The sequence below is a fragment of the Panthera leo genome, chromosome B3, assembly GCF_018350215.1.
Source record: "Panthera leo isolate Ple1 chromosome B3, P.leo_Ple1_pat1.1, whole genome shotgun sequence".
NCBI lineage: Eukaryota > Metazoa > Chordata > Mammalia > Carnivora > Felidae > Panthera > Panthera leo.
Genome location: NC_056684.1, coordinates 44,269,297 through 44,296,325, shown reverse-complemented (window position 1 = coordinate 44,296,325; position 27,029 = coordinate 44,269,297). Strand labels below are relative to the sequence as shown.

General features: G+C 37.3%; 1 protein-coding gene and 1 pseudogene across 5 annotated transcripts in view; both read right to left on the bottom strand.

The window, feature by feature from the left end:
* Positions 1-538: 538 nt before the first annotated feature.
* Positions 539-4,021, bottom strand: LOC122221177 (annotated as a pseudogene).
* Positions 4,022-6,128: 2,107 nt separating this feature from the next.
* Positions 6,129-27,029, bottom strand: part of ICE2 (interactor of little elongation complex ELL subunit 2) — a 64,772-nt gene continuing 43,871 nt past the window's right edge. For 4 of the 5 annotated variants that reach the window (XM_042941855.1, XM_042941854.1, XM_042941857.1 and 1 more), the window contains 4 exons: positions 15,588-15,672; positions 14,177-14,227; positions 10,916-11,174; positions 6,129-7,392 (listed from right to left, as the gene is read on the bottom strand). In XM_042941855.1, coding sequence (XP_042797789.1) covers positions 7,270-7,392; positions 10,916-11,174; positions 14,177-14,227; positions 15,588-15,672 — 518 coding nt within the window. In that variant the 3' untranslated portion in view covers positions 6,129-7,269. Of the gene's footprint in view, positions 7,393-10,915; positions 11,175-14,176; positions 14,228-14,424; positions 14,466-15,587; positions 15,673-27,029 lie in introns of those variants that run through there. The other variant, XM_042941859.1, reaches the window with a different exon arrangement.

The window sequence follows — 27,029 nt, the reverse complement described above, 5'->3', positions numbered from 1 at the left end:
GCATTAAAGCAGGGCTTGGGGTAGCCGCAATCCCTGGCATCAGTGTAGCACTGCCTTACTGCAGTATGATTCTTATGATTAACATGCATATACTCTCCTGTGCTGTACATTTCTGGGTAAGCCAAACCTAGGATAGGGGCTGGAGAAAAGATTCCCCCTCCCCCTCCAAGAAATGCAGATGCTCAAGAAAAGGGAAGGAGGAATTCAACCTACTAATCACAGACTCTTTAGGTTTCTTCACTTTCAAAACACTGATTAATTCACACTGTGGCTTTTCCTCCCGTTCCTTAGAGAATTAACCAGGCTACTCTATGCATGGACAGCAATAGCTCCTTACTTGATCCCTTTCTAACAATAGCTCATATATTGAAAGCCAACGTGTATGCCAAGGCAAACCCTGTACTGTTTGAATCTTCCTATTTGATGAGGCAATCTAAGCCTCTCATCCTAGAAATGGACATCTGGGCCTCAACTCCTTCAGTAACTTTTTCTTGGCAGCTCAGATCCAATCCCCAGATAGATGCTTTGTGTGTCTGCCCCTACATACCTTGATAAGTTTAGACATTAGCCAAAGTAACATGGTGAGAATGGATCATTGAGATACATCTCCTTTATTTCTACATACATCCCAGTAACAATCTCAACAAATCTTGATATCAAATACTTTTTTATGCCTTTTTTTTTTTTTTTAATGCAGTGTGCCTTATTTTAACGAGAGAGAGTGTAAGCAGGGGAGGAACATGGAGAGGAAGGACCCAAAGCAGGCTCTGTGCTGAAAACACAGTTGATATCAAACACTCTTACGGTTTGATTAAAAAGGTACCATGTACCTGTAACATATAACAAACATCTTAGTATGCGAATTAGTGAGACACTTCGGATTTAGTGTGTTCATAAAAAAATACTAAAGTGTTATTTCCCTTCTCTACCCTAAACCCATGCCTCCTTGTAATATGTCTAAAATGTTTACAATGTCCAAAGCCAGAATCCAAGGAGAAATGGAATGGAACAGGTTAACTTCCTTCGCAGTTGCAAAAGAAGATCCAACTAATGAAACTATTTCCAAGTTTTGGTGATCATTTGGCAATGAAGAGCTTCATTGTTTCCATCTCACCTTCTACTATTCCTTAATGTTTATTTATTTACTTGGTCAAGTGATACTTTAATAGGCTATAAATAAAAATCCTGTCTTTGGAGAGTATCAAGAGCCACAAGTGGGCTAGAGCAGAGAGCAGAGGCAGAGGCCAGGAAGAATCAACAGGCTGTGAAGAATCCTTGAGGTTGGTTATATTTAAATGGCTTCATCCTGTGGGGACCCCTGAAAAACCGCAGACACATCTCCTGGGGAAATTCCTTGGGCTCTTCCACACTGTCGTCATGGCTCTCCACCTCCAGGTAGACGTCCGGCAGCACACACAGGCACTGCAGCTGGTTGGTCAAGAGCTGATGGCTGAACTGAGGGACACAGCTCCTATAGCACACGATGACCTCACTCTCCATGCCCTGAATGTTGTCATCATTGCTACTGTTTTTCTCCCCTTTCCAGTTCAGACAGAGCTGGAAAATGGGTGGGATGGAGGAGTAGCTGGTGTTTAGCACCACGGCAGCCTGGAGTTTGGCTGTGCCCCTTTCCATGAGTGCCAGGAGAAGAGATTGGTGTCCTCAGCTAGTCCCATCTCCACAATGTCCTTGGTGAAATGTAGCTGCAAGTAATCCTCATGGGCAATCGTGACCCACTTCACCAGGCAGGAGACAACCTTTGCAGGGAAGAGGTACTGTCAACCACTGGTAACTGGTTCAATGCCATGTTCCAAGGATGCAAACTTTGGAGGGCCAGGTGGGACTGCACCCTAGTCTTCAGCAGTTTCATGGTGGTCTCCATGTGGCTGGTGCTCGGCAAGTGTTCAGCAATCACGGTGTGCTGAGGCTATTCTTTGTGGGAAGAGGAGGTCACCTAGCTTCTGTACCCAGAAATATGCGTCAAGCACATAGTCTCTCAAAGTCAGGATGCCACTGAAACTGATACTGAATGGCTGGATTCGGAGTCTTCTTTCTGTGATCTCCTGGATACAAACAGCTCAGGACTGAGTGAGGAGACAGAAAGTCACCTGCACTGATGGGGTGATCAGCTCCGTGGTGGTCATCACTTTGGCTTTAATCGTCATGGTGTTGAGGTTCATGAGGTAGTAGAAAGTCAGGTGAAGCACACTGTCATCTTTGCACTTCAGGTCCAGCATGACAGGCAGCAGGTGCCTCTTCAGCATCTCCATGCACTTGTCATCAAACTGAACTTCTAGTGAGGGCCACTGGCGTTTTGTGGTCTGTTCCTCCTCAGCATCAGAGTCACTCTCATCATCTTAGGAGTCTTCAGGAGGCTTAAACAGAGCCTTGGCTTTGTCCACACTGCCTTCAATCGCCACAATGTCTTATGACAGGCCCGCCTACATGCAGCGGCCTGGACAAAGAGGATCTAGAGGGGAGATGGTAGGTGTTTAGCTGTCTCATATTGCTTGTGAGCCTGGTCAAACAGTATGAATAGGTACTCTTACACTGGGAGGGAAGCCTGCATGATGCTACTGAGGCAAGCCTGGAGGCTGCTGAGGTACCCTTCTTTACCTCAGTCTCCTTGAAGATCTCCTCCTTGCTGGACAGGCACTCTACGTACTTCTCTGTCAGCCTTTTCCTCTGCTGCAGCTCCCAGTCCAGACATGCAAGGGTTTGCTGGTGAGGGTCTCCTATGGTGACTTCAGCCTTGCTAATATCTGGAGGAGCCTCCGTATAAAACTCTTCTAAACTGACCAGATCAATTTCTTCAATGCTTCGACTTAAACTCCAGACATTTGGTGATTTCTTTCTGCAGGTGTATCACCTCATACAACAGGTTCTGGAGCTGCACGTGACAGGCATCTACTTTCTACTTGGCCTCATGGGTCTGATCTCTTGCCTTCTTCAATCTGATATGGGCTGATCGATTAAGCTTCTTCAGAGTCATGAAATGCACACAGCTCTGGATCTTCTCATCTTCCATCTCAGTCTTTTTCTCATCTTCTTCAGCTCCCGGATCTCAGCCATGAGCCTCCACAACTCCTGTGTGTACTTGCACAGCTCAGTCTCTGCCAGGGTCCCACAGGTCTGCCTCAGCCTCCTCGCTCTAGTATTTACCTTCCTGTTCTTTGTCAGAATGGTTATGCTTCCTTTCGGATGGAGCTCCATCACTTTGGATCACTGTGGGCTTGTTTTTTGCTTGATTCTGATGACATGGTTGTTTGGCAATGTCAGGAGGAGATAGCAGAGACCGCATGCAGCCTCGAAACTGTCCAGCAACTTATTCCTTAATGTTTATGCACTTGATTTCCATACTAGCCACTTTAATGAAACTTCTTTTACTGAAGTTATATGGTTTTCTCTGGGGCTCCTTTCACGATCCTCCTCTCGTGATGCTCATTTCTGCTATGTTACCTTATCTATTTCTCTCAGTCACCACAGACATACCGATTCCCAAATCCGTACTAATGAGATCAGGCTCCTGAGTTCAAAACTCAAATTATCAACCCTCTTTGATGTCAACTACCTCTATTAGATTCAACATACTGGTAATAAGACACTAAACAGTGTCCTTTCTTTTTTCTCCACCTCAAACCGAATTCTTCTTCTGCATCCCTAAAATGTTCACGACATTTGAGATAGTTAAAAACATGTTCACAAATTCTTTCCATAGTCCTCCTTTCAAGAGGTGGAGCTTGAGTGTGCACTTACTGACTTGTATCTCATGAGGAGAATATGCCAGATGTGATAGTATTTGACTTCTAAGACAAAAACACATTGGGTGCCCTCTTTGCTCTTTCTCTTGGATAGCTCACTCTGGGGTAAGTCACCTGCTGTCATGAGGATAGTCCAGGAGACCTATGAAGAGGTACAAGCAGTGGGGATAAGGCTTCCTGACGACAAATAGTGGAACAGGGGCTTCACCTTTTTGAAAGTAGATGCTCCAGCCCCAGTCAAACCTTGAGATCACTGCAGCCCCAGCCAACAGCCAGACTGCAACTTTATGAAAGACCTGAAGTCAGAGACACCCAACTAAGCTGCATCTCCTGACCCACAGAAACTCTAATACATGTTTGTTGTTCGAACTAAATTTGGGGTAGTTTATTTTGCAGCAATATATAACCAATACTGCATCCAAACCCAGAATCCAAGGAATAATGAAAGGAAATGAACATTTTAACTGAAATCTTTCCACTCCTATCCATACTTGTACTCCTCCCTCTCAATAAGCAACATCACAATTTACCCAGTATCCCAAATGAGAAATTGGGATTTCTCTGGAAACCGTATTTGACTTTTCCTACCAACTGCTTCACTAAGTTACCATTTTATTCTCCTGTCACTTGAGCCTAGCCCTACTCTTATTGCTTTAATTCAGGGCCTTTACCATTTTTCAATTATTGTAACACAGCTTTTCAACTTTTCTCTTTCCCTATAGTCTTTCCCACCTCTATTTCATTCTCTAGACTGATGCCATCAAGCTTTTTCAAAAGACTACCTGCTCATGTTGTTTTTATTTAAATTTACTACTAGTTCCCAAATGGCACAACATTCAAATGTCACGGAATGGCATGTCTGTCCCTGTCCAATAGCTTTTCCTCTCAAATCCCAAGTTCAGAGCCTACAATCTGGCCATCTTTCACCTTTGCATATGCCTCTTTCTTTTTATGTGGAAGATCTTTCATTCTTTCCTTATAACCCTTTCTCACTTCGAAAAGACTCACCTCAGGCTTCACCTCAGACAACTTGCCTTAATTATCAGGTTCAGGTTATATGACTTTTTTATATTACTTTATCACAGCACTTACCACATAGTTTAGTATTATGTCCTCCACCAGAATGTGAGCTCCTGGAAAAAATAAAATCTGTCCTTGATACCTAGACCTTCATTTAGGCATCCATCCAACTTCTATCTATTAAGCTGAAACTATAAGACAAAATACCAGGTTAGGTGTTTGTGACATAGTATGAACAAAACAAGTATGCTTCTGTTCTTACACAGCTTGTAGTCTATTCAAGAAGACAGTAAGTCAAATAAACAAGTACTATGGTATGTGAAAAAAGAATATGACAGTAACAAAGGAGGACCTACTTAAGACTGTGTGACACACAAATACACTCAGACATTTCCTGAACTAAATGTTTTCCAAGAGGTACGTATAAATTATACCTTCACCATGGGTGTAAGCAAACCAGGTCCATCGCATTCTTTCCAACACTGACTCTGCTTGACCCAGGGTTGCCACAAACCTTCAATTTGTAAAACAGAAAAAAAAAAAAAAGTACTACCTGCAAAGTACAACAAAGAAAAGTGCAATAAAAGGAGGTATGGTTGTACTAAAAATCAAGGAAAAGGCACAAACAGGATCAAATACATGCTATAAGAGACTTGACTAAGCACAAATGAAAAACTAAGGCTGGATTTATATATTTATCAGGGTTACTCAAATTTATGGCTAAGATAATTTCAAAATAATCACTTGTGGGACCACCCGTTTTACTAAGTAAAAAATAATATTAAAAATTGAAAGCCAAGTCTTTCTGGTATTTAGAAGTCTGACGAAATCATCGTCTAGTTTTTTTTAAAAGAGCAAATTCCAAGGGAATCCCTGCCTCTCCCTTAGTTCACTGCCAAATGATTCACAACTAAAATATGTCTGGGATATGGAAGCATGTGACAAAGTTGAAAAAAAAAAAAAGCTCAAGTCCATTAAAAAAAAGCTCAATGTTTTAAAAAGGGAATGGCAGGGGGTGCGTGGGGGGCTCAGTGTGTTAAGCACCTGGCTTCAGCTCAGGTTATGATCTTGTGATATGTGAGTTTGAACTCCACATTGGGCTCTCGGCTGTTAGCGTGGAGGAAGCCCGCTTTGAAATCTCTGCCCCTTCCCCGTGCTCTTTCTCTCTCAAAAATAAATAAACATTAAAAAAAAAAGGGGAATGGTAGGATGAGGAAGTTACATATTAAAATACAGAAAACAATTTTACTAATAATTACTCATTAAAAAATATTTTATAACCGATTATAAAAATCAAAACAAAACTTGGTAGTTGAGAATAAAAATATTCAACTGTTACTTATAATAGTTAAGAAGATTTCTCGAACTAGTTCTTATACTAGCATAAAACACATTTAAAAATTCCAAAAACAAAGCAGATATAACTTTGGATTACAAAACATGTATTTTACAAACGGTGCACATATTTCTGACACTTTCACTGCACATTAAAGAACAAGATACAAAAATTAAATAAGTCCATTCCTTCTTAAGTCCAAATTGGCTACAGTAACCTCAGTGGATGATGAGCTTTTCCAAATTCATCTCCTGTGGTCTTAGGAAATTTAATCAGTACAGATAAGAAAAAAATAGCTTATGATGTATCACATATTAACCTTATCAGTTGAAATAATGAGATTTTTCTGGAAAACATGATCATCTCTGCTTTCAGTAGCATATTTTAACACTCAGCTGAAATTTGTGCCAAGAGATAGAGGTATTCATCACCAAACCTATAACGCCACAGAAGGTTTGTTTTATTTATTTTTTATTTTTTTATTTTTTATTTTTTGAAGGTTTTTTTTTTTTAAAAACTGATGGTTGACCAACAAGAAAACTGTTAACTTGTGACTTTTCAGAGGCATGGAGTTATTTATTTTTAATTTTTGGCTTCTGCAATAAAATTGCATCAAGTTTTTAAAGATATTAACTTTATTAACTTGCAACAATCATTTTAAAATAGTATATAAAAACTGTCACAATGCATCAGAAGCAAGGTTTATGTTGCTCAAAATTATTTCTGACAGTGCCAAGATTCAGCTTTTTGAGCCAATCTCAACAGATTGGTGATATAATTCAAATTGTTAACATAACACACAATGATAAATATTGCTCTTGAAAAAAAGCAAATGATTTTCCTATTTACAGTTTTTGGAAAAGGTCTACTATAAAAATATTTTTCTCCTCTATGTTTCCCTGCCATGATAATGTTAAAACATATCTAGATTCTCTTCAAACGTCAAGTGGTAAAAGTATAACATTCCATTTTAGCTGAAACATTCCTTTACATAGCCAACATATTTTTTCAAGGCACTCTAAGAACTCTCAAGGACACTGAAAGAAAAATGTTCATCTTGTCCAGTGATATTCTGGGTATATTTCCCCCTCCAACTTTTCTAAATTGAACATTGTTAAAACCAGTTTTTCTTCATTTTCCATGGCAGAGTCCTTAAGTTATTTTTCTTTTATTTGGAGCTTCTCCTTCATTTTCAACTTGCTGAGCAGGCAGACTTTTGGTTTCCATGGAAACTGGATTCCTGCGGCTGCGTGTAGGCATTCTTGTTCCACCAACCTAAGAGAGGAAGCAAATAGTTTAACATGTTTACAACATATTTATATACAGTCACCTCCATATTATTTATATATGTACTAATTACCTTACAAATAGTCCTTTATATATTTTTAATCTCCAGCCACCTGGCTGCTTCTAAACAAACTTTAATTTGACACAGTGTAAAGTACTAAACTTTCAAATGCAGTCACAGAAGGAATAGATCAGGGTAGGTGGAGAGAAGTGAAGGGAGAAACTACTCTGTGTGTTAAACCTGGAAGAGGCTGAAATGTTAAATTAGAAAATGATAGGATGACAGGCTTTTTGAGCAATGTGTTTGCAATAAAGACTAAAGGACAGGAGAAAGGTAGAAATGAAAAAAACGATAGGAGAGAAAGGAAATACAAGAAAAAGGTCGGAGGTGGTTAAGAGGGGGAAAAATTGTAAAATGGAGAAAGAGACAAAGAGTAAGAAAAATAGCCAAGTCTACAGAGAAAACGAGGGAAAATAAATGTGGGGGGAAAAAAGGAAGGCAAAAAAAGAACCCAAGTAAAAAGGAAAACTTGAGAAGCTGAAAGAGAAGATTCTTGCAAGAAAGAAAAATGGGAAGAAAAAATTGGAAGGAGGCTACAGAGGAAAAAAGGAAGAAGGGAAGTGGGAGGAAGAAAGTTTGGTGGGGGCTGGTGCTACCTTAATATCTACTCCTCTTCAGCAAAAGTAGCTGCCCACCCTCACTTTCTAGTCCACACAGCCTACAGAAGAGAGAAGACGTATTCTTAGCACACAATCCCTTGCTAACTGTAGTCCTGCTGAAGATGAGATCTGGAAATTCCGTCATCTCCTTAGCCACTAAGAGAACATAGTTTTGACAAGTGGTAATGGAGAAACTCAGGCCTTGCAGAGAAGGGCCAAGGCTATACAGCCTAAAACCATCTCCCCAGGACCTGTCCATTTCTGCTTCTATTTTCCCTGGCCACCTTGCACCCTTTGTATCTTCGCATCTTGTCCAGTGAATTCCAGACCTGGTGGTGATGGGTAATATTGTTACTCCAAGCACACTCATATTCCTAAATATGAGACATATTATTAGCATTGCTCTAACGGGCTACTGGCTCACTCAGGATGCATCAGACTCCAGCTTCCCTAACCTAGTATGTTATCTCTTCAGGGGTATTTTTTAGTTTACCATCAGATGACCAGAAAGGACAAACTCCAGTTGGGATTTGAGTCTGCCAGTGTCTGTCCGAATCTGATGAACTTTTCAAATGCGCTGATTAGAAAAGGGCTGTGATTTTCAGATTATCTATACCACTCCCCACTCAGCTGATATTTACTATAAGAGTATAGTGATGACCCTAAATTGTATCTGCTATATCGCTGAGGAAAGTAAGCATTGTCAAACTTCCATCGTGAAATTTTGTGTGTGTGTGTGTGTGTGTCTAATGAGTATCCATTACCAAAGTTGTAGAAACAGAAAAGAGATGGGCACAGAGCCTCTGCAAAAGTACTGAAAGTGGAAAAAGTCAGGAGTGGCAGAGGAAACAAGGGGAATCCTCCTATTAAGCACTCTCCATGAAGCAAGAGGCAGATATAGACTCCACTGTGGTATCTCTCAGGGTTAGTACTTAAGGCACTACACAAAGATGAGAACTGCAAGTGGACTAGGGACTAAAGGATTGTATCAGAGACAGGAATATTTGTTGTATGAGTTTTTACACCATTAAATATGTGGATGATTTTTGTTTCATGTAGGGTGTTACATCCTTAGGTTTCCTGAAGCTTTAGTGTTTTCCTATTGCTGCTAAGGCTAGAAACCCTGTCTGTTTACCTTGACTTGGAGTCCCATTCCCATGGCCTGGTTAGGAGGAAGTCAGGGAGGAAGGTCAGGTAATTCCCACCAGACATAAAGCTAGATTGTAGCGAGATGTGTAAGAGATGACCAAAAACTTTCAAGGACTTGAAAACATATCAAACCAAGCATTAATTATCTAACTGCCTACTGGACCTAACAGCTGCGTCTTAGATAATCTCACTAAGGGTTTGTCCTTGGCACTGAATACATGAAGTGTCTTAAAAAATACAAACCAGCAACTGCTCGGTCATATACATATAAGTGAACTGTTTACTTTTGTATTTATATGGCCAAACCCTGAACATATGGAATCGTATTGAAGTATTAAACCAAAAAGGAATAAGTCACCCCCATACAGAATTGTATGTCACAGATGAGACACTATAATCAGGATTTCCAAATGAAATGGAAATCTTTACCCTTGAAAGAACATAAATCTTTCAAAAGTAGTTTTCAATTAGATTTAAGTTAGTGAAGAAAATTTTGCCTTAGGAAGTTATAAAAATCACTAGTCAAATGAAATTTAAGCTGGAAATAACAAACCAGAACTGTAGACAAAATGATTTAAAATGTTAACTTTATCCATTCTTTCACTTATAGCAACTAGTTAACCATATTTATATGTTTTCATGGCCAGAGTTAGCTAAGAATGAGCAAGGAGTTCTCATTTCTAAAAAGATCTTCCCATACAGTAACATTAGGGTAAAGAACTGAAAAATATAAACGTCATTACTCTAAATTATAAAAAGATCCTCAATATTTGCATTCCAGCCATTTCTAAAAGGATTTGAAAACATAGATTAATATACCATAGGGGGGAAAAAAGAGAGAAGATATCCATAGAATATGTAACTGATAGCTGTTCCAGGACACACATACTGGTAAGATTATGGAACTCAGACAATAATTTTGACTCAAAGATTTTTGGCAGCAGGGAAGGAAAATACACTCAGTTTTTACTTCCTGAACATTCAGATCCACTTGTACAGAACAAAACTCTTCCTACAACTAAACCCAAACTGGAGTATCTTATATGATATAAAGAATGAGTGACATGGTGAAGAGTTTCTCTAGCCATTGCTTTACAAAAGTTTCAGACAGGGAAAAGTCATTCAACTGGTATTTCTAGGAAGGATTCTACAAAGAGAGTAATGTTAATTATAACTCAATAAATATGGAGTTATACAATACTTTGTAAACACAATTTAGTCCTTAACAGTTCAGCTTACATTTAATAAGGTGCTGCATTCACTAATGGCTAACACTTGCTTTTCTATTTTTCTATATCCTACTTATCAACTTTTAATTGTACCACCGTAATTTTATTATATATATTCTTCTGCAAACTGTCTCAAATATTTAATGAAATCAAACAGTATAAATAAATAAAAATCAGAAAAAAATGAAACTTTGCTTTTCATAGGGACACAGGGATTTAACTAGGTGGATGCTCCCACTGGACAAACTATTAGAATTTTCTTTAGTTGACTTATAAACCTTACAAAAGTAGAAACTTCCACTGATAATAAATGGACTCAGTAAAGCATAAAACTTTATCTACTCTTATGAAAATAGTTTTCAGAATGATATTGTGATTAATGTAGCAAATGTGGACAGGATGTTAAAATACTGTACTGTCAATGAAACAGATAAACAACCTAATGGAACATTTAATTGCCAAAAAGATCTTACCTTTTGTTGTGGTGTGGGACCTAGTGATTTAGGTGGAAAAGTACAAGGTATTCTTCCATGATGGATATGATATGGTAGTAACAGACTGGGATCTAAAGGGACCCAGGGAACTGAGAGACTGGAAGGTACACCAGGGAGGCTGCAATGTGTTTTATGTAAATTGTAGGCTGTCCTAGTAACTTTTCCATCAGATGTCTTGTAGATCAGGAGGGAAGAATCTTCTGCTGCGTGAGACAACAAGTAGGAACCCTCCTGCAAGCTAAATCATACAAGGAAATACAACTCATTGGCTCACTGTGTCAATTTCAACAGCATTTTCTCAATCATGATCTATTAGTAAAATTGAAAACAATTATGGGAAGGGAATACCACCTCTAAAAACACTTCTATGACCAAATAAGTTTTAATAAGTCTTATTTTTGACTATTTTCATGATTTTTAGGCAATTATTTTTTTATTACATTTATTTTTGAGAGGCAGAGACAGAGAGCGAGTGGGGGAGGGGCAGAGAGAGAGGGAGACACAGAATCCGAAGCAGGCTCCAGACTATGAGCTGTCAGCACAGAGCCCGACGCGGGACTCGAACTCATGGACTGCGAGATCATGACCTGAGCCGACGTTGGACGCTTAACCGACTAAGCCACCTTTAGTAAATTATTTTAATTTTTATTCCAAAGTTCAGGATATATAATTACTTTCTTTTTACTGTTATCTCAATCAATTTTTAAGTGTTTGGTAATTTAATGGGAAACAGTCTAATTCTCTAATCCATGGATAACATATAACGAAAACCATTTCAGGAGTGTACATACACAACAAACACAGAACCTGCTTTGTATCCAGTAATATAAAGATTAAGAGATATAGAAGTGAATATGATATAGTTTAAAAGAAAGTGGAAGGAAAAAAATGGAACAATCACAAAATATGAGGTGCTATTAGAATAAAAATAACAGCAGCAGCTGATAGGTATGTTTATCATGAGCTATTATACTGCTTAAAAATCATTTTACTATTGAATCCTCAACAACAAATCTTTAAGGCATAATTTTAATTATTCACCCCATATTAGAGCTAAATAGAAATTAGAGACACTAAACAATCTGCCCAAAGTTCTGAGTGCAGGGCTTAGATATACACTCAGGGGGTTGAACTCCATAGGCCATAACCTTAATTATCATTCTCTACCATTACAATAATCACTTCTATCAAACAACAAATCTACATTTTCCTTGTCTCCTTAGAAAGCTTTAAGGAATTCAGTATATCAACATAAAGAGCCAAAAGGCTATGATTAACATCCTGTGCTTTCTTGGGATTTTATATTCCTCTAGCTCAAAGGTGCTAGAACATCAGCTATTTCCCATATCATTTAAAATAAGGATTAATCATACTTTAGTTAAATGCATCTGCCTACAAACCTGGTAAGTTATGTTCCATTAATTTCTTTTTAGAAATTAAAAAAAATTTTTTTAATGTTTACTTTTGACACAGAGTGCAAGCAGGGAAGGAGCAGAAAGAAACAGAGACACAGAATCGTTCTGAGCTGTCAGCACAGAGCCTGACGCAGGGCTCACACTCATGAGCCATGAGATCATGACCTGAGCTGATGTCGGATGCTTAACCGACTGAGCCACCCAGGTGCCCTGTTCCCATTAATGGGATACTTCAAGGAAGAGTGTCTTCAAAGTACCATACAGTGCAATGTACATGGATGGGTACTAACCATGGTAGGCAGAATAATGACCTCCCAAAGATGCCTATACCTTAAACCCTAGGGTCTGTGAATATATTACATTACCTGGCAAAGCAGAACTAAGATGGAACTTAGATTAAAGAACTAAGATTAAAGTTCTAATCTGATTTTAAAATGGTAAGATTTTCCTGGATTATGTTGGTGGGCCCAATGTAATCAGCAGAGTCCTTCAATGTAGAATAGGGAGGCAGAAGGGACTCAGCGGGGAGATACAACTATGAAGAAGTCAGAACAATGTGATGTGAGGTCTCAACCTGCCTTTGAAACTTTGAAAAAGGAAGAGGTCAACAAGCCAAGGAATACAGGTGGCCTCTAGAATTCACAAATGTCCAGGAAAGAGATCATACCCAGAGTCTACAGAAAAAAAAAAAAAATCACTCTGGCTGACACCTTGATTTTAGCCCAGCAGACCTGTTAGATTTAACAGAATTGAAAGATAATAAATTTGTATTGTTTTACAACATGAATTTTGTGGGAATTTGCTATAGCTGCAGTAGAAAATGAATACACAAACTAAGATATCAATAATAAAATTTCAAAAAGCATCTGACAAGTATCATGTATAAGTACTGTGCTTCACATGAAGAACACAGTACACAAAATAAAATTTCTGCCACAGAATCACAGAACTGAACAGTACCTATGAAATTAATATACTCAACACCATCATTTTATAAATAAGGAAACTAACATAGTAAGTTGCATAATAAGTAGAAGACTCAGAAGTTTGAGATTTTTTCACTTTTAGTTCAGCCTCTTGAATTGTTTTTTAGTTTATGTTTAGTAAGGGCATAACAGGAATGCAAAGGTTCACATAATGAAACAGTCTGATAAAAATACTCAGGTGGGGAATCCATATTTAAGATTTCTCTGGACTTACTGAGTTTTGAACACCAGCTCTATGTTGCTTCCTTATCCTGAATATATAAACAATATAGCTAGGCTACGCTCCTTAATGGTCCCCAGAATATCCACATCTTAATCTCCAGAACTTTGGAATGTTACCTTCAATGGCTTTCCAAATGTGATTAAGGTGCAATGTGACAAAGGAAGCAGAAATGTGAATGATGCACTTTGAAGATGGAGAAAGAGGCCACAAATCAAGGAATATGACTATGACCTTAGAACCTCCAAAAAGAATCAGTTCTGCTGACATGAGTTTAGGCCAGTGAAAATGATTTTGGATTTGTGACCTCCATAACTGTAAAAGAGTAAGTCTGTGCTGTTTTAAACCAGTAAATTTGTGGTAATTTGTTACAGTGACAACAGGAAACCAATACAACAGAGCCTTACAGAAAAATGTTTATTTACTAGTAAGCTGGGTACTATTATATTATCCTTTTATTTATATTTTCACAATTTAAATCTTGACAAAATAGAATAAATGTTGCATTTCTGGTTTTTTTTTTTTTTATCTACCCCTAATAGTATATATTCCAAGTTTCTATGAATTTTCACCCAAGAAAATCATACATATCAATGCAAAATGTCCAAAAAATACTTACCTACTCAATTTCTTTAGAATGTGTTGGAGGATGTTAAATAAACTTGAAATCCTATTAAACAGAAGAAATTCATGTAAAGTTAAATGTTAAAAAAAAAAGGTATTCTTAACAATTGTGGCTTCTCAGAAAGAAATACCCTCATTAACAAAGCAAAAAAAAAAAAAAAAAAAAAACCCATAAAATAATAGAAAACAGAGAATGCCAAAAATGTGATTAAATTAAAAGACTTAAAAATTTACTTAATTTTTGCCATTTCCTGATTTCTCTTCACAATCATAAAGTATTTGACCTGTGTGAATCAGATGTAAAGAGATCACAATTTTATATTCAAATTATAAACTTTAAGAATATTCAGAAGTCTTCAGCAGAACTAATCTGCAAAAAGCTTGCCTTTTAGAGAAGGTGGTGAATTAGCTTCCAAAGTAACTGAGAGGTATTTTAAATGTGTGATGCCAGAGAAGCTACTGAGTGGTGACAGGACAGTTAAAGGGAAATGAAATATATTTCTTTTGTATCTTTTCTAGACGTAAATTCATTCCTCAACTATTTATTTAAAAATAGGTTTCATTGGGAATGGTGGGGCAGGCAGTGAGTAATGCATGGAAAACATTTTTTATTCATGTAAAGAAAAAAAATTACCCCTCGAAAGAGGTAGTCCTTATAATAGAAGTGGACATTTTTGAGAACAAGCAGAGAATTCAAGACTGAATCTGAAATCCTTCAAAAATTGTGTCAAGCCCCAAAGCTGGAACTCTGCAACCAGTCTAAGTCAGGACAGTGCTCATCCTACTGGTGAATCCAACATCTTCACTACCAAGGTTATCACTCTAGCTTGGCTGTGTGCTCTGGAGCAAATCACTCTAAGGCCCAGCTTCCCCACATGTAAAATGGGGATAATACTACCACCAGTCTTTTCTCGAAAGCTGTGACATACAGATTAGATAACGTTCGTAAGTTATGTTCCTTTGCATTTTGGTACGTGGAGTCCTGAGCACAATAAACTCATTTCAATCTGATGTACAGTCATCCGTGGCACAGGGGAAACTTTTAGAAGTCAGGATGTCTAAATAGAAAGCTTGGAGCTAAGAGTCTAGGACTGTACTGTTCTCCATCCCTGAAAAGGAGTGACGTGTGCTCTCATGCACTTCCCAGATGCTGGGCTACTACTCTCCCTCTAGCCTTCTCTGTCTGAAGTAGAAAGACTGGAACCACTGGTATTCTATTTAATTGGAAAATGCAGATGATTAATACAGATGGATCACAAACTGGGTCAGGGGAAGCCTCAATGTATAAAAGGTATAAAAGTCTTGAAAATAAATGATTTAAATTTAACCAATATTTAGAGATAAATGAAAATTAGTGATCATATTAACAAGTTTTTAAAATCCCACCACAAAGTAAACTTTCTTACTTGAGTGCTGAGAGTTTTTCTTTTAATTCTTCTGAGGTAATTTCTTCTAGCAGAAAAAGCTTTGAAGTAAATGCATCAATATGTCCTAAAATAAAATATCAAACTTAAAAAGAACAATTGCAGTACTGAAAAACAAAAAACGTTATCCAGTCTCCTTAAAGATGTTTTTACAAAAATATAACACCTGTAAAGGAACTTTACGTTCTAAAAGAGAATTATACATTTTATTAAGTTTACTAAGTAAAGCTGCATTTTAAAATGACACTAAAGTCAGATTATAAAAGAAATACATATTAATTCTAAAATATTTGCTGAATATAGAAAAGTTTACACATATGCACACCAAAAACTAACCTCTAAGTCCCAAATTTAAGAGTAACAACTGATAAGGGGCCTGGGTGACTCAGTTGGTTAAGCGTCTGACTCTTGTTTTCAGATCAGGTCATGATCTCACGGTTCATTAGATCAAGCCCCATGTCAGGTTCCGTGCTGACAGTGTTGAGCCTGCTTGGGATTCTCTGTCTCCTTCTGTCTCTGCCCCCCCCTGCTCGCGCACACCCTCTTTTTCTCTCAAAATAAATAAAATTTTAAAAAACCCCTAACTTAAAATATTGGGTGTTTCTATTTCCTATTAATGTTGCATTTTCATAGAGATTAAATTTTTAGAGAAATATGTACCTATTATCAAAGTAAGCGGATAGTCAGATTTATAGTTTGGGTATGTTCTCCACATCTCTAACACACACCTGGTTGTTAAGATAAGAATTAGACTATAAAAATCCAGCTTAATTATTCACAATAGCCAACATATGGAAACAACCTAAGCATACATCAACGGATGAATGGATAAAAATGTGGTATACATAAAAAAATGGAATATTAGCCATGAGAAAGAAGGAAATTCTGTTTACAACAATATAGATAGACTTAAGGGCATTATGTTAAGGAAAATAAGAATGAAAAAGAAAATATTATGTGGAGTCTAAAAATAAAAGTCAAACTCATAGAAACAGAGTAGGAAAGTGGTTTCCAAGGGCTGGGGGAGGAAGGAATAGACAGAGGTGGTAAAATGGTACAAACTTTCAGCCATACAGTCTGAGAATCCAATATGTAGTGCGGTGACTATAGATGATAACACTACACTGTACGATTGAAATCTGCTAAGAGAGTAGAACTTAAATGTAAATCATCAAAGGGAAGAATCCTTTCACAGTGTACACATATATCAAATCATCATGATGTACACTTTAAATATCTTACAACTTGATTTGTCAATTATACTGCAGTAAAGCTAAAAAAAGTCTGGCTATTAAAGCACACCATAAGATTCCCCATGGTTAAAAAAAACAACAACAAACTCTGCTTAAGGTCCTACTTTCTTACAACTATGACATAATTCCAGAATTCTAAGAAACAACGTAGCAAAAGACAACACTTCCATTTTAAAAAGTAACATGTACCTTATACAACAAAATAGGTTGAGACAGGACACTTAGGTTTTAAAATGTACCAAGGAATGGGAATGCAAGCTGGTGCAGCCACTCTGGAAAACAGTATGGAGGTTCCTCAAAAAACTAAAAATAGAACTACCCTATGACCCAAAAATTGCACTACTAGGTATTTATCCAAGGGATACAGGTGTGTTTCGGAGGGACACATGCACCCCCATGTTTATAGCAGCACTATCAACAATAGCCAGAGTATGGAAAGAGCCCAAATGTCCATCAATGGATGAATCGATAAAGAAGATGTGCAGGGGCGCCTGGGTGGCTCAGTCAGTTAAGCGTCTGACTTCAGCTCAGGTCATGATCTCATAGTTCGTGAGTTTGAGCCCCGCATCGGGTTCTGTGCTTACAGCTTAGAGCCTGAAGCCTGCTTCAAATTCTACGTCTCCCTCTCTCTCTGCTCCTCCCCTGCTCATGCTCTGTCTCTCCTTCAAAAATAAATAAAAACATTTTTAAAAAAATTAAAAAAAAAAGATGTGGTGTGTATATATGTATATGTATATATATACATATATACACACATACACACACACACACATACATACATACATACACAATGGAGTATTACTCGGCAATCAAAAAGAATGAAATCTTGCCATTTGCAATTACGTGGATGGAAGTGGAGGGTATTTATGCTAAGAGAAATTAGTCAGAGAAAGACAAATATCATAGGACTTAACTCATATGATGACTTTAAGAGACAACACAGATCAACATAAGGGAAGGGAAACAAAAATAATATAAAAACAGGGAGGGGGACCAAACATAAGAGACTCTTAAATATGGAGAATAAACAGAGGGTTACTGGCGGGGGTGTGGGATGGGGGATGGGCTAAATGGGTTAAGTGGCACTAAGGAATATACTCCTGAAATCACTGTTGCACTTTATGTTAATTTGGATGTAAATTAAAAATAATAAAATTTAATTAAAAATAAATAAATAAATAAAATGTACCAAGGAAGAATGATATAAAAGATAGCCCTGGGGGCACCTGGGTGACTCAGTTGGTAAGCATCCGACTTCGGCTCAGGTCATGAGCTCACGGTTTTTGAGTTCAAGCCCCGCATCGGGCTCTGTGCTGCCAGCTCAGACCCTGGAGCCTGCTTCGGATTCTGTGTCTCCCTCTCTCTCTGCCCCTCCCCGACTTGTGCTCTGTCTCTGTCTATCAAAAATAAATAAAATGTAAAAAAAAAAAAAAAAAAAAAAAAAAAAATTTAAAGATAGCCCTGAGTTAAATGTTACAAAATCAAGTCAATACAAAAACCATGCTTTGTACCAGAGTTAAAAACATCAATTAGTATGACAAGAATGTAACACTCATCAATGCTGAAAATATCACTTTTTGTCTTTATTTTTTAACTTGCAATATTTAGTTATCAAAACACATTACCTGGGAAGCTGACGTCAATCAATGGGACAACAAAAAGTGCACATGTCATTTTTATATACAGCTCCCTTTCATTTGCTTTGTGCTCATAAAAAGAATTAGAAACATTTTTATCAGATGCTCTACCTTAAAACAATGAATCCATTTGTCCCACGTCCATTTATTTCCTATGCCAAGTTTTAGTTTCACCTCTGCATTTCTAACACTCATTATACAGTGGCATTTCTAATAACTGCTTTAATAACTGTAGAAAGGGAGTATTAAATATAATAAAATATATTTAGACATTTACTAAATATGCCTTTGAGGAGATTAATAACTCATATCTTTTTCAAGAAATCTCAGTAAAAAATATAGTATATGTCAAATATGGTCAAAGATAACTATATAGAGAAGGCCAAACTAAGTGCTAGGAGCCCTACTTCTTCAAGGAGTTTACAATTCTCTCAATATTTGAGCATTTGCACATGTGGGCCTCAAATGACTCCTGTGTACTTGAGATATTTACCTCCTCAGCCCTTGGGGCAGCCGAGGAAGGCTTGGGATGGAAAGTTTCTTGGCCATTGCCCTTCAGCCATGACCAATCTCTTGTACATCAAACTGGGCTATCCAAAGGTGGGAAAAATTGCTTTACAGAGTACAAATAAAGCCTTTGTGTAATACAACTAAAGGCTTTCTATACATGCATCAAATCATACATATATTCAAACACACCTATACATGCATACATACATACACACAGGCAATCCTTGCTTTGCATGCAGTATGGGATGATAAAAATAACCATACAAACTGAAACCATGCAAGCAATTTTAATGATCAGCTGGAAAAATACAGTTGTTCCATAACCATTAAAACTTTTTGTCAAAACATTATGAATTCCCCATCAATTGTAAATGTTTAGGGGAAATGAAAAAGATAGTAAAATTAATATTTATTTATATACCGGAATTTACAACATTACAAACACTGAAGATTATTTTATTTATAGAGAACTTATCAAGAGCAGTTTGAACACTGCTTGTCACCTTATTTTGGTACAACTTATGATAGAAAGCAAGCATCTCTCCTATGCTGTGAAGTGTCATACTCCTTTCTAAGTTAGGATCAGCTTCCAACATTGTATCCTCTATACTTCTGATGTCAGGAAACATCTCCAAGAGTTCCTTTAATGTAAAATCTTATGCTGGTGTCACTTTTTCATCCTTTATGTCACAACCACTTTCCTCATTTGTGTCCCTAAGTTGGCCCTCACTTCATTCCCGTGGCGACACATCTGCGGTCTCTTGAACAGCAGCGGTGCCAACATTCCCACGGTTGGCTATTTCTCCTGCAACCCCACTTCTGTTCAGTTCCAACTGCACTTCCAGCAGTATCGCTGTGTATTTCTTGGCTGTGCTTTAATCGTGTCGGCCAACTATCTGTGTGATTATCCACTTTTGTAAAATGTCATGAGTTTATCACTGGGAGGCAAGGAAGGAACACAACGACACACTTTGTTTTCTGTGTGTGAGCTCGGACACAGGTACACAGTGACCACTGACAGACTGGAAAATGTGACATAACCGGTCACTGGTCATGATGTGCGTCTGTGTGGACTGGAGAGTCAGCAGTGAAGTCTGGAGTTTATACGATTAGTTACAGTAAATATACCATAGTAACTGAAAGTGGTGTATCTTAAAACTGCAAATTCACAGGCCTGTGTTTTGTCATTTATATAGAAGTGATATATCAAAAGGATTAGAAGGTAGATACACAAGTGGTAAGATTACTTCAGGAATTTTCTTTAAGGAGTATCTCTTAATGTTTTTATGGGGTTTGAGGATAAAAAAAAATACTACAATTGAGGAGAAGAGAACATGTTCATGGTAAAGAAGCAGACATATATTAAAAAACAAACAAACAAACAAACAAAAAAAACCCAGTATATTTATTCTACCTGAAAAAGAGACTATGAGCTACAGAAGTGGTTCTCAAGGTGCAGTCCCCAGACCAGCAACAGCAGCAGCACCGGAAAACATGCTAGAAATGGTAAGCCTTAGGTCCCCTTCCAGACCTACTGAGCTAGACACTATAGAGTCAGGGCCAGAAATCTCTACTCTCACAAGCCCTACTTGTGATTCTGATGAACAATCAAATTTGAAAATCACTGAATGCATGTCCTACAAACCAACGTGCTCTTCAGTTAAAGAAAGTAACTCCGATCTTATATCACTGTCTTTCTTGTAAGGTAAGTTTTATCTGAATCGCTCAATCATGCAGATAAACTCTATCCTCACTGTTTTCTCCAAAAGATCTAATGCACTGTTCCCCAATTTTGATTTCTGAGGAAAAATCATCTTAAATTTCCTCAAAATCTTGAGATCACAGGGTTGGATGGGGAAAAAAATAACAAAATGCTTAAGTTAAATAGAGGAGTGGCTAGCAATGGTCAAAAGGAAAACTCAGGCCACATTTGAGAAAGGACTGTGGTACATGAGTGCATGAATATGAGCATTTGGAAAGTTTCTAATCAAGACTTTAAGAATTCCGTTTCTAGAACACAGTAAAATCAGTTGTTTTAATTTACACTGATTAATATTGTCACATACAAAGTACTTCACTTTTGTTACATCTAACACTTACACCTCCCTCCCCCAATTCTTCCGTAGGCCTTTTTAGTGTAATGGCAAAGTTATTAACACTTAAAAACTGAATGAATCCTGGTCCTGCCAACTGAAAAACTCTGTATCTATGAATAAGTTACTTAGTTATTCTGAACTTTACTTTTCTCTTTTGCTTATAGCAGTGGTCTACACACATCAAAAACTTAAACAGAGCACTTAAAACAGAGCAAATTATTTTGGAAAAGTTAAAATAATATACAATGTATGAATAACTATGCTTTGTTTTGAGAAATCTTGGTTTAATGCTGTGTGATACAACTATTTGAAGGATGGATTAAAAGTTCAATTCATTTTGGGATGCCTGGGTGGCTCAGTCGGTTAAGCATCTGACTTCAGCTCAGGTCATGATCTTGAGGTTTGCGAGTTCAAGCCCCACATCGAGCTCTGTGCTGACAGCTGGAGCCTGGAGGCTGCTTCAAATTCTGTGTCTTCCTTTCTGTCTGCCCCTCCCTTGCTTGCTCGCTCTTTCTCTCAAAAATAAGTAAACATTAAAAAATTAAAAAAAAAAAAGTTCAATTCATTTTACTACAGGTCTGTGAGAGCTAAAAAAAGATCCAATGATACAAAGATCTAAATGCAACAAATGGCTCATTGCTGGGCTTCCTGAAGAGTGACAGTGATTGTTTTTAACACCATACACCAATTACACAAAAGTCTCTGTCTGAATTCTACTAATTAAAGTCCATCTTCCCTGTCGTTAACCAGTTTTTCTTACAAACATTACGACAGGGCCTGCATTCCTATCCTTGAGGCTCTCTGGAAGATTTTAAAAGAGGTTTGTTTTTTTTTTTTTTCTAATCTGATTCCAAGTTTTTAAAGTATACAGATATATAAGTTTTTTGTTTGCTTTTGTTTACAATAAGTGACACTTTGGGGCACCTGGTGGCTCAGTCAGTTAAGCAACCAACTCCTGATTTTGGCTCAGGTAATGATCTCATTGTTCATGGGTTTGAGTCCGTGTTGGACTCCGCACTGACCATGGAACTAGCTTGGGGTTTTCTCTCTTTCTCTGCTTAACCCCTGCTCTCTCTCAAAATAAATAAACATTAAAAAAAGTAACATCTTTCATTTTTGGCAAGAAAATCATACTTAACATAACCAAGGATGCTGTGCGGCACTACTCTTGGGGTGGCTGTTTACAAGGAAGGGATTGAATACAATGTCTCTCTAGAGGTGTGCTATGTGGAGATAATGAAGATATTTTCAGTATTATACGTGACAGGACTGTATGACAACATAAAGAGAGAGTACGATTTATCAATCCACATACTTTTTTTTTTTTTTTTTTTTGGGACAGAGAGAGACAAAGCATGAACGGGGGAGGGGCAGAGAGAGAGAGGGAGACACAGAATCGGAAACAGGCTCCAGTCTCCAAGCCATCAGCCCAGAGCCTGACGCGGGGCTCGAACTCATGGACCGCGAGATCGTGACCTGGCTGAAGTCGGACGCTTAACCGACTGCGCCACCCAGGCGCCCCCCACATACTTAATAATATAAGTAATGTTTAACTTTTCTTTAGAGAACAAATAAATAAGAGTTACAATATTCTCTTCCTATATCCCAGTGGCTTATGTTATGTACACCTAGGGACAAAAAGAACAAAGTATACAAATTCAATGGTTTGTTTTTTACCATTCCCCTTTTCCTTGACTTTTACTGTTCCTTCAACCAGTAATCAAAGGCAACCTCATTCATTCTAAACATAAGTGAGTATCTCCATGTGCCAGATACTGTTTTAGGAGCTTGAGATATGATCAATCAACAAGAAGCCCAAAGACGGGCAATCGATACAATTAAAGTACAAAGTTTACTAGTGGCAACCAGGAAAAGGGACTGGGAATACATTTGTGTGGGTAAAGAGTAAATGAAGCCAACTAGAGGAAAGAAACCTAGAGATGTGAGCCTGGTCTTTGTGGTTGCTTTTCTCTGGAAAAAGCAATGAAAGGCTAAGAAATGAACCAGGGCTTTCAATAGTCTTTCAGAATCAGAGGAACAAAACTGTATTTCGGGATCTATCAATGAAGTAAACACCCAAACTCTGAGTTGGGACCTTGTGTAAAAAGGGGTTCCTGGATTTGGTGATTCTTTAAAAGAACTCATAGGATTTAGCATATAGCTGTATTCATGGATAAGATGTATTACAGCAAAAGGATACAAAGCAAAAGAAAAATGACCAAAAGGAAAAGGTGGGTGGAGTGAGGTCCAGAGGAAACCAGTTGAAATCTATGAGTCTCTCCCGAATTTCTGTTTGGGGATGATGAAAAAATTCTGGAAGTGGACAGTGGTGATAGCTGCATAACACAATGAATGTACTTCAAACCACTGAATTGTATGCTAAAAATGTATTCTGAATTGGATACTACGATGGTTAAGATGGTAAATTCTAGGTTATTCTAAAATATGTGTATTTACCACAATTAAAAAACAAAGAGTCCCTTCCTACTGAAGTCACATAGGATGCACCTTAATTCTTCCAGCAACAAGTTTTTTTTTTTTTGTATATTGGAAAAGCTCATCAGAGATTTAGCACTCAAGGTTTTTATTGGAGGTTCATAATGTAGGTGCCCACTGCCTAGCATATACCAAAATTCAACTTTCAAAGGAAAGCAGATGTTCAAGATAAGCCATATTGTCTGTACAGTGTGGGTACTATGACCTATCATTATCAGTTAGAGAAAGCCTTCTATCAGTATAGAGAATGGTTTACTAGCTAAGTTCCCACATATCAGCTAAGAGCCAGCCTTGCAAGGTCTTACACAGGTCTTTCCAAGACCTTAACACAGGTCTTGTACAAGACCTTACACAGGTCTTTCCAATGATTGGTAGTGTCAGTCCTGCTACATCAACTCCTATCTACACAGACCCCGAATAGCAATACCCTAGCAATAAGTGAGAAACAGACTGGTCTTTCTAGGGTCCAAAGTCAAGCTTTAAATGATCTAACTCCCTATAAGTGAATTAGGGTAGATTGCAAGTAATCTTGTCTAGGGCCATCTGGGTGGCTCAGTCTGTTGAGCATCTGACTCTTTATTTCAGCTCAGGTCATGATCCCAGGGTGGTGGGATCAAGCCTTGCATTGGTCTCCATGGTGAGTGCAGAGCCTGCTTGAGATTCTCTTTCTCTCTCTCTCTCTCTCTTCCCCTCTCTCCAACTCGCATGTTCTCTCTCTCAAATAAAAAAAAAACAAAACTTTTTCTTTAAGTAGTCTTGTCTAGAGGAAGATACATTTTAGCTTTCTCATTATCTCTACAATTTTTCATATATAACAGCTGGCCCATGATAAAGAACAGCCTGGCATACAATGAAATAACATGGAAAAAAAAAAGAAACGTGAGATTAATTGTGTCCCCCACAAAAGATATGCTGAATCCCTAATCCACAGTACCTTAGAACATGACCTTCCTTGGAAACAGGATCATAGCAGATATAATTAAAGATTAAGATGAAGTCCTATTAAGATGAGTAGGGTGAGCCTTTAATCCAAGTGACTGGTGTCTGTATAAGAAGAAGACAGAGACACAGGAAGAAGATGCCTTTTGATGAGAGAAACAAGAGATCAGGGTGATGCATCTACGATCCAAAGATGTCAACAACTGCTGGCAAATACCAGATGATAAAAAGCATTCTATCTTCTGAAGGATTCTCTCCTACAAGTTTCGGAGGGAATATGATCCAGTGACACCTTGATTTTGGATTTCTAGCCTCCAGAACAAGAAATATCTGTCGTCTTAAGCCACTTACTTTGTGGTACTTTGTTACAGTAGTCCTAGGAAACTAATACATAAAAGAAAATAGAAAATATCCACAAGAAATCTAGAAAACAGAGGCGCTGGACACAGATTTTAAAATAATTTTACCTAATATGACAAAGGAAAGATTGAGAATTTCTATAGAAAACTATAATCTGTAAAAAAAAGAACCAAATGCAGGGGCGCCTAGGCGCCTCAGTCAGTTGAGTGCATGACTCTTGATTCTGGCTCAGGTCATGATCCTGGGTCATGAGATCAAACCCGTGTCAGGCTCCACACTGAGTGTGGAGACTGCTTAAGATTCCCTTTGCCTTCCTCTGCCCCTCTCCCCTGCTCACCCACGAGCTCTGTCTCTCTCTGAAAGAAAGAAAGAAAGAAAGAAAGAAAGAAAGAAAGAAAGAAAGAAAGAAGGAAGGAGCCAAATAGAAAATCTAAAACTGAAAAATACAATAACTGAAATTAAGGACTCAAGTCATGGGTTAAATAGTGTATCAGGGACAGATGAAGAGGGAATTAATGAAGTAGAAAAAAAAATATCAAACATGATGCATGAAGAGTCAAAAGGAAAGGTAAATAAAGAAAAATAAATATAGGACATTAGGGTTACAATAAGATAATAACACTGCAACTAAAATCTTGGAGGAGAAAGAGAGACAATGGAAAAGCAATGATGGTTGGGGACATAATGACAGAACTCTCCAAAATTGTTCAAAGTCATCAAGTCACATTTTCAAGGAGAAATATGAACCCCAAAAGGAATATTTACAAAGAAAATCTAAACTAAGCACAATGTGGGAAAATTGTTCAAAACCAGGAGGAAGATAAAATTTTGTCTGTCAGAGAAAAGAGACTTGTTACTTTCAAAGGAGCAAAAAATTAACATGGACAGCTGACTTTTCAAGAATAAAGTTGAAATAATTAATAACAATAATAATAACAGTAATAAACCTTTTAGATGAATAAAAACTGGGATTCTCTGTCACTAACATATCTGTAATAAAGATAATATAAAGGGTATTCTTCAGACAGGGAAAAATGACACTAGTTTGAATCTTAGAAATATGAGAAGAAAAGCAGTAAATCAGGTAAATAACATGAATAAATGTAAATGAATATCAAAAGTATATACTAATAATACTGTATACAAAAATAAAATACTATTGTCTGAGAAAAGACTAGAGTACTTTTTAATGGAGATAAGTCAGGGATGCATGTTAAAATTATTAAAGTAGCACTCTCCAATTGAGCTTTTTGTGATGCTTGGAAATATACGCACTGTCCCATATGGTAACCAGATGCAGGTTTCAAGCACTTGAAATATGGCTGGTGTAAGTGAGAAACTGAATTTTAAGTTTTACTTAATTTTAATAAATTTATAATAGTCACCTGTGGCTAGGAGCTACTGTATTGGCACACCTCTAGAGTAACCTTTAAAAGAGGAGTAAAAGAGAAAAGAAAAAAACAAGTAGCAAAAGAGTATATATATATTTATGTTAACAAAGAACTATTCTGTTAATAAAGGGGAATAAATGGAATAAAAATATATTCAATTCACAAGAAAGCACTAAGACAAAGGTCTCTAAACCAATGAGTCAAATAGAAGTAATATATAAACTCAAATTTGTTACTAATATGTGGTAATTACTATAGGTACTACAGACATTAAAAGAGAAGAGGATAGTATGAAGACCTTTATGCCAGTACTTTTCAAAATTTAAACTGAAAACATTTCTTAAAAGCATACACATACCACAAGCTATGAAACTGATGCAAGAAATTAACTATCTGAATGGCTCTAAAACTAATTTAAAAACAGAATTGATAATTAGAAGCTTCTCAAAAAAGAAAACTTTAGGCTCACATGCTTCCTAAGTAAAATTTACCATTTATGGAAGAAGTAACACCAACTTTACAGAAATTCTATAAGACAAGAAGAGGGAATACATCTGAACTCACTTTATGACATAAACATAACCTTAATATCGACATCTAGGCAAGGTATTACAAACCAATCTCACTCATAAACACAGATGGCAGAATATTAACAAAATTAATATTAATATTAAATTAAATCCACAAATATATAAAAAGAGTAATATATTATGAGCAAGCTGGGTTTATGGCAGGAACACAA